We start from the raw sequence: 16537 nt of genomic DNA on the forward strand, positions 1-16537 counted from the left end.
ATTAAAAAAATTATAATAAAAAGTAAAATTATTTAAAAATAAAAGTTAAAAAAATTTAAAAAAAATAACAAATAAAAAAGTTTTAATGCAAATCATTTTTGTACAAAAGCTAAAATAACTCGAACTTGAAGATTTGAGCTGTATATGGATATTTATCAATGAGAAAATATGTGTATAGAATCACGGACAGTCAAAGACATTTATTTTATATAACGTCTACCCCCAAAAGTTTTAAATTTTCCTACAGCGCATTTATTTTTGCATCTGCGTACGAATATATTGCGTAAGGTCATTGCAATGTCGCTTTGTCTAAGGGTGGCACGAACAATGAATGGTCTACAACTGTAATTAAGAATGGTTGCAAAAAATCGCTGCAGGACAAAATTACTGATGGAAATATTAAAATGTGTGCAGACTGCATAAACTATGTTGCATACATACATATTTGCATTGAAATGCATAAATTCATATAAATGACGGGCTGGCGGCTGAAAGAGGGTACAAGAGCTCGCTCCTTGCGCAATTCTAAAAGTCGTAATTTGAAGAAGTGTCTAAATAGGTGAGGATAGAATTGGCAAGTGATAGACTGAAAAATGTATACATAGTATATATTTATAAGGGGGTGGGATGTATTTAGTACACTATCATATTTAACGGACTTGTTAAAATTTGACAAAAGAGTAAGTTGAGATATATATGCATATAACAGGGAGTCGGTAACGTCGATAACGATGTTTAACTGCAGATTAGTGTTAACCAGACATTGAGTAACCGGCCCTAAGTGTATGTATCATGGATTAAAGATTATACACACTAGATGCTTTAGTGTGCTTACTTTCACATAACGCGTGATGAAAATATGTTTTTGTATGGAAGAAAATGCGCAACACCCTCCACAAAAAAAATAAAAAATTCTAAAAAATCAACAGTAATTTCTAGCGACTTGAAACTTGCACTTTATTTAAGTAAAATTGAACGGGCTACAATACTGCATACTTTAAAATTTTCTAGAAATTCTGAATAAAGATTTTGAAATTTGGATGAAAATTGTTTGAATTTTTGTGAACTTTATACAAAGTGTGAATCTTTGATTTATAGGATTTATGTTAAAGAATGACCTATATTTTCATAAATAATTAATGAAAAAAATTTTTCATGAAAATAATTGATGAAAATAATTGTGAACATTATATTAGAACAACGTGTACACTTACATTTGACACTGACTGTACAAGGGGTGGAACTGAGACTGTTTGGAAGATGCTGGCGTCATTTTTTTTCTGTCACACCGTATCCGAAATTTTACAATAAATGATGGCAATTCGTTTCAAAATGCATCAAATTAGTGTTACCCGTTTTTAGCAAACGTCTTAAGTCTTGCAATACATTTCTCGATGAAATCCTACTGTAAAATTAATTACCATCTTAACTAAAACATTGAAAGAAAAAAGACAAGAACGTAACAACAGAAATCGTAAACATTTGTAGGTTAACACTAGATCAAAACTATATCAAGTTGAATAATAAAATGCTAGGAGTGCCAGTTAGTGCCGAAATTCGCCCTTTTTTCTAGTTTTTTTAGAGCCTTGGAGTGGTTTTCTAACTTAGCACGTCGTTTAACTTATAAGGTACAAAATTACTTACCGCAAAATCTCCTGCTTTGGAACTTAAACGTGACTAAATTTTTTTTCAAAGTCTCATTCAAAGTCTATAGAGGAGTTTTGGAATTGACCCAATACATTCCATTCGATAACTTATATAACCTTGAAATTTCGATAAGACGATACATTTTGAAAATTCTAAAAACTTGGATTCGATAAATCGACAAATTTCATTTATTTGCGGAGAAGTGACGCAAACAACTTGATCAACAGGAAAGTAACAAAAATATTTGAGTTGCGTTAACGTACATATACGGGAAAAATATTGTACAAAGCATTTGAAACGAGGAACAGCGTGGAAAGAATACTACAAAGTAGCACAAACGGCATATGTACAAAGGACGACGAGAGCTCAAAATAAAAAGAAGATATCATGAAAATATAAGCGACTACAACTAAAAAATTACAAACCACCCCCCACACCGGAAGCGAGCTTCGCAAACCATATGGCCGAAAACAAATGTACTCCAGCATAAAGGACAACGCCTAAGCAGAGTATATGGAGATGTACTAACAAATAACGTTCCTTCGAAAAAATAATAAAAGAGAAAATAAACACCGGTTCTGATACATTTTTCTAACCACTCAGGCTACTATGTATATATGTATATGGAAAACAGAAGCCATTCAATTACCATAAACAAGGGAACGGAGATCAAAACTACAGGAACCAAGAGGAAAAAATAGCTAATTTCTACCTATCGCCGGATCCAGGCCACAATAACCAGCTGATTTCTACCTAGGTGAGGCTGCACACTATAGAACAAAAACTACCGGTTAGACTAAACAACAGATTCCGCTAAGTCGTACCTGACTAAGAAACAAGGAGCATTACTACGACCATAAATATTGACAAAGAAACAAGGAGCATTACTACGACCATAAATATTGACGAAGAAACATTAACTATTCAGAACAAAAAATTAAATTGAAGGTGGCACAACTCCGAAACCAAATTAGACAACGGATGACGGAAAAGGGTTCCACAATATCCCACAATATCGCTGCCAATAATAACTTTATCTGGAAGTAAATTTTTTCAAGACGACATCAGCTCAAGGTCCTAAATTTTACATAGAACCGTGACGGCCTGATATGAAATAGAGGTTTGTTACAACTCTTCCATCCTCGAAGAATAATTGACTTCATTTTATATACCGCATTCGAATAAGGAACCCTTTTTAAAGGGACATTCATTTCAAAATTATAATAAAGGGCTGTAATCCAAAAAAAAATATATATATATATATATATCGTATTCTATAGGGAAAACACATATGATCACAATAACAACGACTACAATACATACGTCACGCCTGGCTTGACGAAGCATCCGCGCCCCAATTGTGGTCAACAAACACCACCAACAACATAACCACCGAATAAACTACCACAATCGATAAGATTATAATACTCGTAGTATAGAAAACTACAAAAAAAAAAAACAAAAACAATATTTTGGTATGCTAAAAACGTAATGAAAACGAACTGAAGTGTGCTGAATTAAAATAATGGAAAGAGTGCAGCAAAAAAAAAAACAACGCAGAAATGCAGGCACGCAAAAATTAAAAGCAAACATTTTAAAAACGAAAACTGTAGCACTGAACTAGACCATGACTTAGCAAGGCATTTCGAGCTAACGCGTGCCGCACATATTTAATAAATGTCTAACCAAAAGACTGGCGGCGGCGGTGGTTAGGTGGCTTGAAGCGTTGAAGCTTGGCTAAAATACTCGTACTCGTACTTTCATATCAACCCAGTTTGTATGTAAATTTTTTATGTGGGCAAGTAAGCAATTCGTGTACTTCAGGCGCACGTTTTGCATCAAAATTACTAGCAATTTTCACCAACGACAATTATAAATGCCAAACCAAACCCGGCCTTTGGCTGGTTGCATGAATGTGTGTTGAATGATATCGATAAAAAAAATATGAGTTATTGCGCCAAATTGAGATGCATTTATGGGAGAGACGTCTGTCTGCTGACTACATACACTTTTTAATGGAGCGCTCAGTTGATGAGTCGCCGTTGAGTGACAGCACTTAATAGCTTTTGGTTGTTAATGGGTTAAATTAGTGTCCATACCATATTCATATTGATCGCTGACAATATATTTAATTACTTTGCTCGACTGCATAATCATTTGGTCATTTTCAGTTTCAAATGGTCGTTGACATGCCTGATAATGACGTTGATGATAGTTTTACATATAGCCATCGATTGCACTGCTGTGGTGAAGTTGGCTATTAATGACGGTTTATTAAAGCGGCCTGTTATTGTATATGGACATTAGTGTGCCTCACCAAAAAAAAAAAGTTGCCGCTTTTTCAACGGAATTTTATAATTTATTATATTTCAAGACATTCGCCAAAATTTTTTCGGAAAATTATTACAATTTCAAGACATTCGCCAAAATTTTTTCCGAAAGTTATTACGATTTACATAAGTTAGATCGATTTGAAATAAAATTAGTTAAAAAAAATTGTTGTATCGAAAAGTCATCTCAGCTTAAACTCTTCTATCATCTGAGGTGATTTTTTGTAAAACAAAAATATTTTTAAAAGCAAGTTTTATTAATAAAAAATTCTCGGTTTTTGAATGAATTTTTCAATCGATCCAGCTCACTTAAATCTTACTACTTTACCGAAATATCTATAATCTATAATCAATTTTATACTAGCTGCGATGAAAAAACGGTAACGATTTTTATAAGTTACAAGCTTTTATTTAATTTTCTTTGTATGTCTGTCTGTTTGGATAAAATCTTGCAATAAATTTTTAACCAACTTTCCGATGAGTTAGGTTGCAGACAGAGTAAAGACGAAGCCGAAGACGAATTGCTTGCGTTGCGGCCAAGGTGGTGAGTGTATATATGTAGTGGAAGAAGAATGATATGAAATTTTTTTTCTAAATAAAACCTTTTTTATAGATAAAATCAAAAGAAAATAAAGAAAAAACAGCAATTCTTGCAATAAATTTGAGTAGGGAAACTTTTGGAAAACTTCGCCACTGGCATTATGTGTCCTTGGGACTGCTTTACCTTCTGTTCCCCGTCATCCCTTTGCAGTTCACCGGTACGTGGTACGTTGTTGTTGTCCATAGTTGGACCCAAACATTATCCGCAAGGGAATAGTTGCTCGTTCGCAAATCCGAGACGCGTCACTTCTTAAAACAGACCTTGCTCGGGCATTGGATCGTTAGAAACTGTTTACAACCCGCTTACCATTTAGCCATCGGCATGGGTACGTCAACACCTTGACTTGGGTAGTATTGCTGTAGTAACCGTGGCATTGCCGCCTGCGCCAATACAAAAATTTTTGGGATTAGAACGTTTAGAAATATTGCAGAAAAATACATATAATAGTAGACATTTAAGCCTCTCGCTACGACAAGACCAGCATAGTTAAGGAAGATAATGAAACATAAAATGATTTTAGCATCTTTATCTGTAAATATAATTTAAAAATGCCAAATCGTACACGAAAAAATACCCTTCATTCAAAAATTGTAATTAAAATGTTGAAATCAAACAAATTAATTTTTGGTTCAACAAAGAATGCTACATACATAGAAGCAACATACTACAGAATTTCCACTGAAAACGGCTGCCAACACAAATATCTCTTCATTTTTATAGCCCACTTAGTAATGAATATGTTTTCAATAAAAGCCACTTGGTATTAAAATCCCGGCAAAGCATAAAATTTATGGCTACAAATTTCATGGCTGATTTACCTTAAAGTGCTGAGATATACGAGTATGTATGTATGTATGTATGTGTAATATAAATGTAGGAATGCTCCTATACATATATATTTTGGAGATGGCGCGCTAAATGATTGAAAAATACTAAAAATACATATCTACTTATATAAAGTGCTTCTGGTATAAAAATTTCCTCAAAAACGCAATGCATTTAGAACTTTGGGCTGTCTAAAAGTGTCAGCAGCGTAATTATAAAATCTCAGCTAGTTTTCCATTTTTTGATAGTTATTTATAGTGGCCTTTAAAGTGGCAATATCCGATTTTTTTTTTTCACTGCTGCAATATTTTTTCTTTCTGCTTTATACCGCTTAGGGAACTCAACAGAATTCAACTGTAGATTTTAAGGGCACACACATTGCATATAAATATCAATGCTTACTTTAGTACTTAAGAACTTAGTGTTTAGTGTTAGTAATAATAATGTGAATAGCAGCAAGAACAACAATCATAATAACAATAAAAGTTTAATAGTTCGTTGTCTGTAAATAACCTTGACCGAAATTCCCAAAAGATTTTTAGTGGCAACAGCAGCCAGCAGCCAGCAGCAGTCAACGCGCTAGTCAGTCAGCCAACTAGCAGCCAACGTGTTTCTAATATCTAAAAGCATTGCCGGGCGTGTGTTTTTGTTTGGCTATCCCATCTCGTCTATCATCGCTGGCCTCTTGTCTTTCACTTCCATGCTGCTATATATAAAATACAATACTTTTTCGCCGAGTTTTTGGGAGCATAAAAATCAAGTTGTATATTTTGACTAGCGCGTGTTTTTTTGAGTGTGTATATTTTAGTTTCTGAATTGTTTGTGCGTCCCCAATTGAGTTGAAATGCGTGAGCGTGCAATAGTGGCAGTTCGAAAAAATTTTATTGATAATTTTTTTTCTTTAATTTCACTGGCATGCGCTCGCATGCTGGTTTTGAAATATTCGGCAGTTAGGCGCTTTAATTTATTGCCAAAAATATGCGTATTGTATTTAGTACATATATGACGAAACGCACACAATAAACATACAGTAAGTTGTGGCATATCTATACAAATAAGTATGTATGAGAGCATTCAAAAAAAAAACGTGCGACTTAATTGAAAATTTCCCTTCTTATTACCCGCATGGCTTCTAACTATTATACCTATGAACGTATATTTCTGTTTAATACGGAACAATTATATTAATCTTAATCTTAATTGTAATCCCAAACTTAATGTTAATCTTCTTCTCAATTTCAATCGTAAATTTAATCTCAAAATTAGTTTTAATCTTTATCTCAATCTTAATAATATTCTAAATTTTAATCTCAGCCTCAATCTCAATCTTAATTTTAACATCCAATCAAACTTAATTTTAATGTTAATCTTTATCTTAATCCTAATCATAACCCTAATCTCAATTTTAGTCTTAAACTTAATTTTAGTCTTAATCTTAATATTAGTCTTAAAGCTAATCTTAGTCTCAATCTTTAGCCTTGAACCTTAATCATAACCTCATTGTTAATCTTAACTCTAATCGTAATCTAAATCTTAATCTCAACCTAATCTTAGTGTTAATTTTACTCTCAATCTTAATCTTAACCCTAGTCTAAGTCTTAGTTTTCATGCTAATCTCAATCTTAATAATAATCTTAATATTAATCTTAATCTCAATCTTACTCTCAATCTTGAGGCTTGATTCTTAATCATAATCTTCGTCTTAATCTTAATTTTAATATTAAGTTTTACTTTAATCTAATCTTAATCTTAATCCGAATCTCATTGCTTTTTTAGCCTTAAAATTAATCTTAATCTTAATCTTTATCTTAATTATAATCCTAATCTGAACCGTAGTTTAGTCTTTTTAAGTTTAATTTTAATATCAATCTTAATCTTAACCTTAGTCTTAGTCTTAGTCCTCATTTTAATCGCAATCCCAATTACAATTTTAATCTAAATTTTAACCTTAATCTTATTCTTAATCTTCATTTTAATCGTTACCTTGCTACTATTTTTACCTTGATATTATTTTTAATCTTAATCTCAATAACCATCTCAATCTTAATATTAGTGTTAATCTTAATCTTAGTGTTAATACTAGTCTTAATCTTAATCCTGATCTTGTTCTCAACCTTAATCGTGCTCTACCACACCCGCCATGCCCTCTGTTCTTATGTCGCTTTTATCGGCGTTTAGATTTGCAGCCGATCGAGCGCTGTGAAAGTTCACTTCAAAAATATTCCATTTAAAATATGCATACCATAAATTCCATACATTGCCCTTGCCTCATCAGTTTTACGCTGCCTCATTATCATTTAGCCTTAGTATGTATGTCACATCCCATCAAATTAAGTCCAATGTCATTTCCTTCACACCTACGCACCCTATTTTTGTTGACCTTTGCTTTTATTTTTCATGATAATGCGAAATCCTCAGCATTTCGTTTTACTTATAGACAGAAAGCTGCACATAATTGAAACCCCATTTAAGTACGCACGTAAATGTGTCCTTCAGCACAGCAATCCTTAACGCTATGACTTTTTTGTGTTCTGCTTCTGCTCCTCTTCCTCTTCCCCTTCCTCTTCTCTGCTTGTCATTTGAATGCAAACCAATTAGGTTTTGCTGTCTTTTTTAATGCTCTCATTTAAAGGGCACCTTACCTGTTTTTTTTTATACCAAATCAATAATTTGGGTGTGTTGCAGCCGTACGTATGTATATCCTGTGACCTTTATCTCTTTTATTATTCGCTTATTTTACACGCTATTCGTGAGAGCTTGTAAATTCGTGTGAGGCATGATGCCAGCTAACACTTCGATGTAATGAGCTTTTAAGTCAAGAAACAGCTTAGTTATGATATCTTTTCTCTTTTTTTTTATTTTTAGAGCAAACCACATGTGGTGGAGCCGATCGACTTTGAGGGTTTTGTGGCCAAGAATAAAATGCTTATACAAAATGATCCACAAAGGGAACTGCTCATCTATCCAAATGATGATGTCTCGGTAAGTAATGGAACTAATTTACTATATAAATGCAGTAATTTTTGTATGAAAATAGATGGTTTGAAAAGGTTATATCGAAATCGTCGTCGATATACAGATCATTCGCTATGGCTACAAATCGGTTATAGTTTTATCGATAAATGTGTCATATAAATAAATGTCGATATGTTTGTTGATTCTATCGATATAGTTATCGACTTTATCGATATATTTATTGGTTTTTGTTGATATATTTATTGATTTTTACCGATATATTTGTTGGTTTATTTATTAATTTTTATTGGTGTATTTATTGATTTTTATCGATATATTTATTTATTTGTTATCGATAAATTTATGGATTTTTATCGATATCTATATTTTTTTGAATTTTATCGATGTTTTTATGGATTTTTGTCGATATATGTATTCAATTTTACCGATACTTTTATTTAGCTGTGTCGATATATTCAGGGATATCTATTTAAATCTACCTTCCAATGTTTATATCGGTAAAAAAAAGATTATAATACTCTATTAATCGTGTAGCTACTATCATAAATATCTATTTGCATTCCATGTGGTTTTTTGCTGGCCGTCAGCATCTTAAGCCCTTCGCACTATCCTTTTTTCCCCCTTGAACAGCGGCGACTCGTCACTTTGAGTGAAATAAAGTTTAAGGAATGTTGCTAAATTGACAGTCCTTTCGGTTACGTAGATCTGACAGTCGTGAGAACGTAGTCAACCATCTCTTCATAGCGGTTTCTTGCTCCCAGTTCTAAAGTCATTTGAAAATGTGTGGTAATCTAAAACCCCCTTAGCAGGTGAGAGATTGGGTGCTGTATCTGCCAAATCAAGTATAACCTAATTGTAATTAGGTCAACGTTCCCAAACCGTCGTGTTCGTAGTATGGCAGTAGGCTCATTCAGTTCAAGCTTTGATTCGTCCTATTACCAGAGCTTTGTAGGGTACGTAGAGCTTTTGTTGAAAGCCCTTACGTTGTGCTTAGACATAACTGTGCTCCTTAGTAGTCTGGCCATTCTTAGAGCCATACATGGTTTTGCAACTTCAGACAACAACTGTTGTCGCGATTATCGGGCCGATCAGTACCTAGTATGCGCACAGTACAAAAACATGTTTCAGAAGCCGGGTCATTTCAAATGTTCTCAGCTTACTCTCATCTCCACATAATCTCCACTTTCGTATACAGAATTGCCTCTAGATAAGTTATTACTATAAAAAGACACAGAATTTAGCTTAGAGTAACGTACGTTGAGATCTCTTTTCTCTTCCTTATAAACAAAAATACGAATTTTCTAGCTCACAATTCTCCATTACTCTCCGAACCATGTTGTGATGCTGACACTGAAATCAGGATTGTGCTGAGTTTTATTAAGAAGATTATTTCCTAAGATAACATTTTTTTACTAAACTTAACCTCACTTAACCTTATCTAAATTATCCTTAGCAAATTTTTTCGTATTTCTCTCTTTTCAGGAAATCGTTATGCCTCGCAAACAGCGCACAAATACCAAATCAATCATCGATCGTTTCGAACCGCCCAACGAGGCTATCATCTGTCCGTTGCACGCTGGTACAAATGGCACCAGTAACGGCTCGAGTAGCACTTCAATTTCCCGACAGAGCAGTCATACGAATAGTCCAAAATTTGCACAGCGCCAAATGAGCAGTCAATCGAATACAAGTCTACAAAATGGTAATGGTAATCTCTCGCGAAAAAGCTCACAAAGCTCGTGTACCAAAATACAGCTGTCCATTAAGTCACCAACTTCCTCGCATGACTCATACGAATCGGCGATTTCCACAATGGGTTCAATGGTTGGCGGTCATATAACTTCCACTTCGCATTCGTCTTCATCGTCGACACTAAAGTCCAGCATACTCGCACAACCAGAAGAGGATGAGGATTTGGATGGCTCAGATGGTGGCACGAGTAGTACTGGAAGCGGTGGTGGTGCTGGCGGCACACGCGCCGAATGTACACGCTTTACACGTCAAGCGTTGTATACATATCGCGCCAAGAATCATCTTATACATTACAAATATAGCGCCTATGGTGGGACATGTCATGATTTGCCCAGGTATATACTTGATAAAAATTTGGTTTCGTCCGACAAATGAGATTAGCCATTTACCCCACATTTTAAATCGTTGAATCCGAATCGAAGGTTTGAACTCGCAAGTGGGAACATTTTTTTTTCTAACCTCAAAAAACCGATTATTATAAAACCTAAAAAAACAATTTTTTGAGGTTAGGAGGTAAAAACGAGGAAACTTTTGAATAATAACTGCAGATACATAGGATTTTGGAGGTTAGGAAAACATGATCCAACTACTGAACTCTTGACTTCGTATTAGATTTAAGCGACCCCAGATCTGTGCGGATGTACGCGCTGTGCAATGGTTTTAGATTTTATAGTATTTTTCCTTTGCAGAATAAATCCACCCGAAGCGCTGATTGAGGAGGTGTACGAAATTGATGCCGATCAGGATCGCATTGACGAACAAATGACACGATCTCAAGCCGATACGATAACGAAACAGGGCTACTTACTAAAGGGTCCCGACTCAGGTTCGGATCGTATGTTTGTGAATATAGGCAACAAGTCGTTCAAGAGGAGGTGGGTTTCCATTTTACAAACTTCTACGCCTATGTAATAAGCAAATACTCCTGCAGGTACTGCTATCTGCGTCAAGAGGTCGATGGCACCTACATTCTCGAACTGCACAAAGATGAGAAACAAGGCGAGGCTAAAGCCACTATAGTCATGGATTTCTGCACCGAAGTTGTGCAGGTAAATGTGTTGTGTGTGTTTTTTTTTCATCCATATAACCTCTTCACCATAAACTTTTTCTCCACCACAGAACCCCAAACGCGGCCGCTTTTGCTTTGAACTCCGCATGACTGCCGGCCATAAGTCCTTCACGCTCGCCGCCGAAAATGAGGAGGAGTTCAAAGACTGGCTGAGCAAATTATCGCTCGTTCTGCAACAGAACAAGATCCAGGAGGACAAACGCGTCGCCTCGCTTGAGCGCGCGCCACCACCTACCACCAGCACTGTTATCTTCGGCACGCTGAAGGGACTCGATCAATCTATGAATCCTCAATTGATTAAGTATGGACGCGAAACGGACATTTCCATTGCGCAGGCTCGTCGCGAGCATCGGCGGCGACTTTTCGCTTGCTATCAATCGAATGGCAAAGCAACCGCCACCGACACTGTCGACCAATTTCGCGAGCAATTCGGCAAGCGCATTTTTATAGCCTGCAAGGGCTTGCGTTTTCGCCTACAATGCGCTGGTGTCGACGGCTTCGATGGCGAGAATTTGTGTCAAGTAGAGCCATACATCACCAGCTTAGCGTTGTATGATGCGCGCGCCGGCCGCAAGCTAACCGAGTCCTTCTATTTCAATGTCAACGATGATAATGTAAGCGATATGTTGCCAACAACGCCGGTGCCCAACTCTGTTGCCGCTTGTTGTGTGCCATTGCGTCGCGCCGATGAGAAGGAGGATCGAACGCGCGCCCACGCTGGTGGTGGTGGTGGTGCTGCTGCCGCTGTTGGTGGTGGTAGCGTGCGCGTGCAAAATTCGCTGCTGGAGAATCTATCGGGGGATTTGTTGCGCTGCACCAAGGAACATTTTGCGCACTTACGCCAGGCTATATTCTCAGTGACAGCGCCACATCCGGACATTTACTTAGTGTTGAAGGTGGAGAAGATTTTGCAAGGTAGCATAGTGCAAGCGGCTGAGCCGTATTTGAAGACTGGACGCGATCCAAAGATTGCTTTAAAATTGCACAAAACAGCGCGCAACTATGCGCAAAATATTGGGCACTATCGTCAGCCGTTCGCTTGGGCGGCTAAGCCACTCTTTCGGCTGTACAGAAATGAATTGGATACGGAGAACGATACGTTCGAACTGACGACCATCTATAGACAGGAAGCGAATAAGCTGAAGGATGAAGAGCTGCTGAAACTATTGGCGGAATATCGAAAGCCAGATAAGCTGAGCAAATTAACGATCATACCGGGTTATATGAGGCTAACTGTCGAGGAGGTGGAGAAGGTGCCAGGTATGTAGGCGTACATACATCGAAAGTGTATGTAATTCATACAAATTTGTTTGAAAAAAAAAAAACATTTGTTGAGCTCTCATTTCCATTCCTTCCATGCATACAGGTTCCTTTACTAAGTCTTTAGTGCCGCTAGCTAACTTCACATTTCCACCCAAACCGCCCACGCTCGAATTGACCGAATTCCAAAGCAATAGCACGCGCGACACATACCCATACATAACATTCTGCAATCATTTATTTGTCTATCCGCAGTATTTGCAATTCGATAGTCAGAAATTATTTTCGCGCGCACGCAACATAACCGCTGTCGTGGAGTTGCGCGACTCAGATGAAGAGGGTAGCAAACCGTTGAAGGTGAGTGCAACAATAATACATACAATTTCAAGTGCTTTATACATATTTGTATGTATGTTTGTTTGTTTTAATTTTCCTTGCAGTGCATTTACGGTCGCCCTGGTCATGATTTCCTAGTCTCGCAAATCGCTTGCCCTGTGCTGCATCACAACACCACACCTGCATGGTATGAGGAAGTTAAAATGCGTTTGCCTTTGGGTCTCTTCTCCGAGCACCATTTGCTCTTCTCCTTCTATCATGTATCGTGTAATTTGGGCAAGAAACGTGATGCTAATGCCGCCTTCGAAACGCCTATAGGATATGCTTGGCTGCCGTTGTTGCAGAAGGGTCGCATCAATTTGGAGGAGCAGGTCATTGCGGTGGCGGCTACGCTGCCGGCGGGCTATTTGTCGATACAGCCTTTGGGGCTGGGCAAAGGGGTAAGTGTGCATGTGTGTGGCAAATGCCTAAAGTGCATATGTATGTATACTTAGTGTGAGTTCGCTATGTGACTAACGGCAAATTATTATTAAGATAGTTTTGGACTTTTGACCGTTAAAAGTTGTAATTTTTTATTTTGAATTTGTGCTTTTGTTTGCTTTATACTTAATTTGAATGAAGATTGAGCTTAATTGCAAGCTCCGATCTAAAGTTTCTCTAAGCTTGTTTAAAAGCTTTTTCCATGTTTAGAAGCTTGGAAGCTCTGCATTAACTTTTGTGATCACTGTTGATCAAATATTTAAACAGCGTCATGGCTGTAAAGTTAACAGTTTTTAACTTAGTAGTTTAATGTTTTTTTTTGCGCGCGTACCCTAATTCTGTAAATATTTCGGAATATGATTTAAATTTTTGATTGACCGATGACGCTATAAGAGTTTTATTTAGCCAAACACTCCGTTCCCACAACAAAAAACCGTAAGCTATCAAAAACTGAACATCCGAGTAGCAGACGTTGAGATCGGTCAACCTTCTCATTTGTCATACAGCTTCTGTCGTAGATACTTGAGGTGATGTTAAGCCTATAAGTGGTATAAAGTACCAGCATTAATAGGATATGGGACATGTTCAGTTTTAAGAGCTCTCCTAGACGGTCGCGTCCAGAAGAACCTCGACACCTTGCAATTCTAAGGTTTTCGCCCAGCCTTCGCTGAGCTGACAAAAAGCCCATCTGTGCAGAAGCAGAAGCTAATGGAGCCCCTACCATTTCCTTACTCGGCGGCAAATCCTTAAAAGTGCCCTGTCTTGTTAGCTCATCATCCAAACAGTTACTTGGAAAATCGCTGGAAACTAAAAGCTAAATAAACTTGATAGCGAAAAGCCACCATTGGAAGAGTATTTTTCTGTAGATGGCGAGAGTTTTTATGGTTTCAAAATTGATTGTAAATTACCGCTGCAGTCGATGTGTCAAATATTCTGTATTTTGCGAGTACTTGTTGCAAGCGAAATCAAAGACCAATACGATGACTAAGACGAACACGAACGCGATACGAAGGCGAGTAAGAAGTGGAATATGAAGACAAACACGAAAGTGAATACGAGGAGGAATTTGGATACAAATATCAACACGATACGAACACGATACGACATGAATGCGAAGACTACTAGGAAGGCGAATACGAGGAATATACGAATACAAACACGAATAAGAAGATCAAAACCAAAGCAAATGCGAAGGTGTATATAAACACAAATACGAATATGAAGGCGAACACGATGACGAGGCCTAAGTTTGAGACGAATTCGAATACGACGACGAAGATGAATGCGAAGACGCATATCAAGATGAATTAGAATACGAAGAGGAATGTGAAGAAGAAGACGAATATGAAGCTTACTGCGGAAACAAATATAAGGGCAGCACTGAAAGGAATACGAAGATGAATGCGAATACGAATACGGAGTTAAATACGAAGACCACAAAGATAAATACGTGAAGAACACGTCAACGAATACGAATACTAATACGAAGGCGAATGCGAAGACACCGACTTAAATGAATACGAATGTCAATGCGAATACTAACAACGAAAACGAATGCGGAGACGAATTCTAAGACTAAGTCGAAGATGAATACAAAGAAGAATTAAACGACGAATACGAATACTAATACGAAGACAAATACAGGTAAATTTCGAAGACTAATACGAAGATAGCGACTAAAACAAACAAGAAGGTAGATGCAAAGACTACTATAAAGACGAATACTTACACATGTATACGAAAACAACGACTACAACGAAAACGAAAAAATCTTCAGGACCCTTAAAAAAAACTAGAACATTTTCGTAAGAAGCTGGCACTCCTTGTATGCATATATCATCGTTTAAAGTACAGAACCGCGTATCAAAGATACTTTTACTTTAAAAACACTAAAGTCATCCGGTAGCCTAAAATTAATGGAGATTTCTTCGCAGAAAGCACATACACTTACTATTCTACAGAGGCCGTTAGCGGAAAGTCGGCCATTTAAGGAGTTTAAAAAATTGGGATTGGGAGAGAACTCCGACTTCTTGCATAGCTCTTTACATACTTTTCTCTGAACGGCAGCTTTGCTCCACTTTACCGCAACACTTCAGTTCAGGAAAGCCACCAACAGCGTAGTTATGTGCGAGAAGGACTGCTCAATGCTATCCTACGACTTTGTGTAAATATCTGCTCTTAAAGAAGGCATGTTGATTTAAGAGCGTCCTTCGGGAATCCTGCTTCTTATGTACATAGCAAAGAGTAGCTCAAGCGTATTTCAGAGATACGAAGAGCGATTGATTGATCTGAAATCCCTAGGCGACACATGTGCCTTGATCTAAAATGCCTATAGGACACATGTGCGTTGGTGGTGCGAAGGTAATTTTTTTGGCCAACCCACTTTCTCAAGTTTAGAGTATGGCCCCTTCCTAAGCAGGTAAGGGCAACCAGCAGCTCAACAGGCCCGCAGAGTTCGGTATTTGCATTGGGTATGATACCATGTGGGACTTGATCCATGGAGAGAGAGTTTATAGTCCTAAGTAGGTGGTGCTCCCCCAAAATTGTAAGTTGCTGTCTGAGTAGCCGGTTTCGGATCACATACTCGGCAAATGCACATCAATAAACTATGTTTTCGCAGAAGTTTGTTCATCTCAGACTCCAGTAAGGATCGATTGTGAGATGCGCTGCATTAATGAAAAACTGTATGTCCCGAGAACGTGAGGATGGTTGATTACCTAACCTTAAAGAAATTTTTTTCTACTTATTTTTGTTTTACTTTTATTAAAATAATAATTTTATTTTGATTAAAAAAAAATTTAACTATTTATTTTATTTTGTGTTTCCTGATGAAATCACGAAATTATATGTTTATTTTTTAAACTTTAAGTTAAAATTTTCAAATAATTGTTTTTATTTTATGATTAAGTGTTTTAATTTTTCTTTGCATTTTGATCTAACCTCAATTTTTATTTTTGTTCATCACACACAAACTCACACGATTCCTTTATTTTTGTGTCACTATGCACTATGTTGCTACTGTTTTCATATTTTCAACAATTTCATTGCATCTTTACTCACTGCGTTTTCTTTTTCTGGCTTCTTTCAAAATTTTCATGCTTCGATTACTGGTTTCGCGCATATTTGGACTAATGGTTTAAATTGCAAAAAAATATAAAAACAAATAAAAACGAAAAAAATAACGAAATTCGAAACAAATTAAATACCAAAAAATAAATAAATAAAATAAATTAAATAAATTAAAAAAAAACAAATCAAATG

At 36.6% G+C, this 16537-nt stretch overlaps 1 protein-coding gene across 4 annotated transcripts in view; it reads left to right on the forward strand.

The window, feature by feature from the left end:
* LOC118740786 (dedicator of cytokinesis protein 9) overlaps positions 1–16537 on the forward strand; it is a 104796-nt gene that overhangs the window by 76733 nt on the left and 11526 nt on the right. For all 4 annotated transcript variants that reach the window (XM_036472471.1, XM_036472472.1, XM_036472474.1 and 1 more), the window contains 7 exons: positions 8269–8385; positions 9862–10466; positions 10821–11006; positions 11063–11180; positions 11251–12460; positions 12567–12817; positions 12901–13236. In XM_036472471.1, coding sequence (XP_036328364.1) covers positions 8269–8385; positions 9862–10466; positions 10821–11006; positions 11063–11180; positions 11251–12460; positions 12567–12817; positions 12901–13236 — 2823 coding nt within the window. The remainder of the gene's footprint in view (positions 1–8268; positions 8386–9861; positions 10467–10820; positions 11007–11062; positions 11181–11250; positions 12461–12566; positions 12818–12900; positions 13237–16537) is intronic.

This window comes from Rhagoletis pomonella, unplaced genomic scaffold (genome assembly GCF_013731165.1).
Source record: "Rhagoletis pomonella isolate Grant_MI unplaced genomic scaffold, Rhpom_1.0 Rhpom_scaffold_00006, whole genome shotgun sequence".
Lineage (NCBI taxonomy): Eukaryota > Metazoa > Arthropoda > Insecta > Diptera > Tephritidae > Rhagoletis > Rhagoletis pomonella.